This window comes from Brassica oleracea, chromosome C5 (genome assembly GCF_000695525.1).
Source record: "Brassica oleracea var. oleracea cultivar TO1000 chromosome C5, BOL, whole genome shotgun sequence".
Classification (NCBI taxonomy): Eukaryota; Viridiplantae; Streptophyta; class Magnoliopsida; order Brassicales; family Brassicaceae; genus Brassica; species Brassica oleracea.
Window position 1 is genome coordinate 9,534,149 of NC_027752.1, and position 4,382 is coordinate 9,538,530.

Sequence of the window (4,382 nt, forward strand, 5' to 3'; positions counted from 1 at the left end):
ATATATACATATTTAAAAAAAAGGACGAAGATGAGTGCATGGAGAAAGATGAAGAGGAAGTTTGGTTGTATCATGTATGTCTTCTTTTACTCACAACATGCCTATTAATAAATTGTTTTAATCTAGTAGTGTACTAGTACAAAATAATGTTACTACTCGTTTTAAAACAAAAAAAAAAGACTGAGAGAGAGGTCACATAAAACATATTTACATTGTAACATACTAAAATCAGAACAGATAGTAAATTCAATTGGGAGCTTTATAGAGAGTCATGTTTCTTGATTTCAGGGTCTTTTTTTGTTTGATGGGGTTAATTACAAGGTTAAACAACAGAAGCAAGAAGAAACATAATTCTACTCCTTAGCCAAACATCTCCAGAACGAGCTAAAACTAGCTGCAGCAAGCCACAAGTGGTTAAACAAGTTTGGCATCACTGTACTTACAGGATCTGTTATAAAAGTCAGGGCTTGTTTCTTTTAGCTGATGCAGTTAAGATCGGTGTTTCTGGCTTCTTTGGATTGCAACTTGCAGGCTCTCTTCATTCTCTTTGCTGCTTGGACAAACGTCACAAACCCCATAATAACTTGAAGCTCATCCATTTGCTGAAAATATCATAACATAGTTAAATTGTTTTATCAGAACCAAAATTATAATAACACATGAGACGAATCAAGTGAAGTCTCAGAAGGATTTCAAGTGTAGCTGAGACATAAAGTGTCTCTGAACAATGTCAATTAGTTTCTCCTTTGATGGATTTGGAATTGCATCCACCCACGAGGAGTTTATTCATGAGCAAAATGACATAGACTTCTAGAATGATGAGCAAAGAGAAGGTTTTCTTTTTTTATTCTTATAATCAACTTACGAGGTTGAAATGTTGCCAATATTTCAGTAACGCAGGCATTTTCAGTTTGCTAAGATCAACCTTCTGCGTGAAAGCATATTAGTAAAGTTAAGATCAGTCGCATTATATTCAATACCAAATGGAATAAATCTATAACTAAAACTGAATGCATACCATGTTCTGAGGGGGAGTAAAAGCAGAGCTTTTTGATTGGGAGTCAGATGATAGAGACCTACTCAGGGTCTTGTGAGATGACCGAGATGATCTCTGCCCTCTTAGCTTCGACTTATGAGGCTTCAGTGTGTCCTCAGATGCTGGAAAAGAAACAACTTGTCATACAAACAAGGCTGAGAATATCAGTTAACAAGGTTACAGACAGCTTTTATGTGTGTCAAAAGAACAATATGCCACTTAGCAAACTCACTGGAGACTAGAGAAAGTTGACAAATCTCTATCAAAGTAATTTAACAATTGACAGAATCTTTTGAGGATAATTACTTTTTCTTTTTGCTGAAAAATGGAAAATCAGAAATCTTGAAGAAAGACAAGGAATCAAACTTACTCATATAATTAGAACCATTCCTCACTGTGTTTTCGAGATCAAGATCATCGTCATCTTCGTTTCCAGTAGGAGCTTCAGTGACACTAAGTGCATTCCTCTGCAGTTTACTTGTATTCCATTTGTCAACACTAAAAGGCACATAATAATTGGGATTAAATACATCCCCTATATACTAAATTGCAAATCGCATAGCCAATCAGATTTTGACACATGGATCATATTTCAAAAATTTAAATAAAAAATGTAAAAGAAAATATTTTTGCACAAAATAGCTTTTGTTAATTTTTATTTATTTATTTTATATGAAAAATAAAATTCCTAAAATTTCTCACACTACACCGTGATCTCTCAATCCTTAAAACAAGTTAATTTTTTCAAGATTTAACTAACGATCATAAATTGTAAATTCCTAATTCTCCATTTATTCTCTCCGAAATCTCTTCTTCTAGCAAGAAAGAGGTGACAGCGATAGCAAAATTTGGGTTCGTGAATGAAGCTATGAGGAATCGATCAGACTTTCTGAAAGGAGTGAGGAACAAGGAACGAGATGGTGGCGAAACAGGAATAAGGGAAAAGTTTCATCAAGGAAGGACGATTTGGAGTTTTCGGACTAGAGTGCTGCAGCAAGAGGAGATCAGGAGAAAATGCTCCTTATAAGTTCATTCACAAACATCTATTTTATTGACATGGAAGTTTGGGTTGGTATGAGATTCATTTTGTGGGGAAGGGAAAATCACATATTTTACAGTTCCATTTCTCCCTTCCAACCTCTACGATCACCATTCACCAGTATATCTACCTTTATATTCTTAACTACCTATGTGGGCATGCATGGCTTCTTCCTCAGATAAAATGTTAATTTGTGTTGTTATTTTTTTCCTTTGCTTCATCTTTTTAGATTTCTTTCTTTTCTCTGTTTCTACTACAACATTTATTTTAATACTGTCTCATTCGCTCACATTCAAAGTTTCTTAAGGTCGGTTTAGTTGAAAAAGGTTTGGATACGAGACTTATCACCACAATTGTACTTTTAGGCTTCAAACTCCCGGTGGTTCCATGTAGATTGCTTAAAACTCCGTGTAACCTCTTTTGTCCTCTTTTGTAACCTTGTATTACGTTAACAAGGTAGGATAGGAGTAACTTTTTTTGTAACCTATCCTCCTACCAACTAGTCTGGTAATGTCTTCGAAAAACTCAAAGTTTACCTTTTTCCAAATCCAAAAGTCTGAGACTGAGGGGGAAAAATGAATATATTGAATTTTTCAACTTTCTATTTCGTTCCTCCTCAAAAATATATATTTTGTTTAGTAGCCTTTTCCATGCTTCAAAAAAATTGTACCCCATTACTAATTAATACTAATGACTAATTGATGCAGGTTTAAAAGATGTGGAAAGGCAAAAAAAAACTCACTCTATTGAACAGAAATGGAATTACAGGTAAACTTATCGGACCCATTTATTAACCTTTTTTCGTCATCTATTAACCTTTTTTTTTATAAGAAGTATCATATTTTGCATGGTTTCCATGGGATTAAAATTTGGGAAAATTTGGAAAAATAGACTTATATGAGATTTTAATTTGAAAATCACTAGGATTTAAGTTTTTTGAAATATACACTTCTTTATATATGAATTTACTAAAATATCCAATCTAAATATTCAATACTATTATTAATGTTTTATTATTTAAATTAACATTTTTTAACGAAAATAATTAAAAAAAAAAGAAATATCTACAATTATAGTATCTTTTTAAATAATTATTTGTTTGAAAAAAGGAGAACACCCAACGTCATCTCATCTTCTTCTTCCTTTTCGTAATATCTTTTCTCCAACAAATCATGAAACTTTATTAAATGGTCCTTTATATAAAGAGCAGATACAAAACATAAATTTTAACTCTTGGATACATCAACATATATAAAAATAAATTACAGAAAAGATTTCTGAATCACTTTCATGGTTTTCATATATTTCACTTTTACCAAACTATCGATTGCTTTCACCAATGTATAAAACACAGTAGTAGAAATCAGAGACTCCAAATGAGAACATTCTAGAAACCTACAAGAAGTTGAGAGTGAAGTTTATTGTACATTTGCAGATCAACATTTTATAGCTGCACTTGTATTGATACATGTCACCTAAGAATGTTTGACGCTCACTATGCACTTGTATTGATACATGTCACCTGAGAATGTTTGACGTTCACTATCACAGCCTCAGTGAGGCCACCAAATATCATTCAACTGAGAAAGAAGGAAGAATCATATGATTTTTTTTTTTTTTTTGAAATGCACACATTCTAATGTCTCATGACAAACATTAGTTTTAGGAAAGTGAGAGAGAATATAACAAAGCTTTTGAAACAGAAGTTAGAAATATAAGGCATTTACAGAAAAAAATTATAATATTATTGTTATTAATAATTTCGAATTTTTTTGTAATTAATAAAAATTTTAAATCTGGATAAAAATGTCTTTTCATATTTAACAAAGTGTACTTTTCAAAAAAATAAAAAATAACGTGTAATTTTTCAAATTTTAAACTATTATTAGTGTAATTTTCAAATTATAACCGGGGCGTCTAGCTCTGGTGGTAAAGGACTCACAGCTGTGAGCACCGCCACCTGGGTTCGATTCACGGCCACTGCGGATTTAACATTCGGGCCGCAGCGACACAGATTAGTCTCTTGGGCCTGGGAAGCCGTTGAGGAAACTGTATTTAATCAAAAAAAAAAAAAATTCAAATTATCCCTTAAAATTTTGTTTTGGAAAAAAACAAGAGAAACTACTTAGAATGACTCTAAACAATCATGAAATAACTAGAGTAACTCCTATAAATTTGAAACTACTAGAATAACTTTCAGAACATTGAAATTTACGATTTTTCCATTATTAATAATTATACCAAAATTAAAAAAAAAAGGAATAAAGAATTTACCTTTTGTCGGGGTTCGACAACGACAGAAACACA

At 32.1% G+C, this 4,382-nt stretch overlaps 1 protein-coding gene across 1 annotated transcript in view; it reads right to left on the bottom strand.

Moving 5' to 3' along the window:
• Window positions 1-434: 434 nt before the first annotated feature.
• LOC106344459 overlaps window positions 435-4,382 on the bottom strand; it is a 4,931-nt gene continuing 983 nt past the window's right edge. Inside the window, exons 3-7 of the mRNA XM_013783834.1 lie at window positions 1,407-1,578; window positions 1,019-1,158; window positions 867-928; window positions 707-772; window positions 435-606 (exon numbers count right to left, since the gene is read on the bottom strand). Of these exons, the coding sequence (XP_013639288.1) occupies window positions 477-606; window positions 707-772; window positions 867-928; window positions 1,019-1,158; window positions 1,407-1,578 (570 nt within the window). The 3' untranslated portion in view covers window positions 435-476. The remainder of the gene's footprint in view (window positions 607-706; window positions 773-866; window positions 929-1,018; window positions 1,159-1,406; window positions 1,579-4,382) is intronic.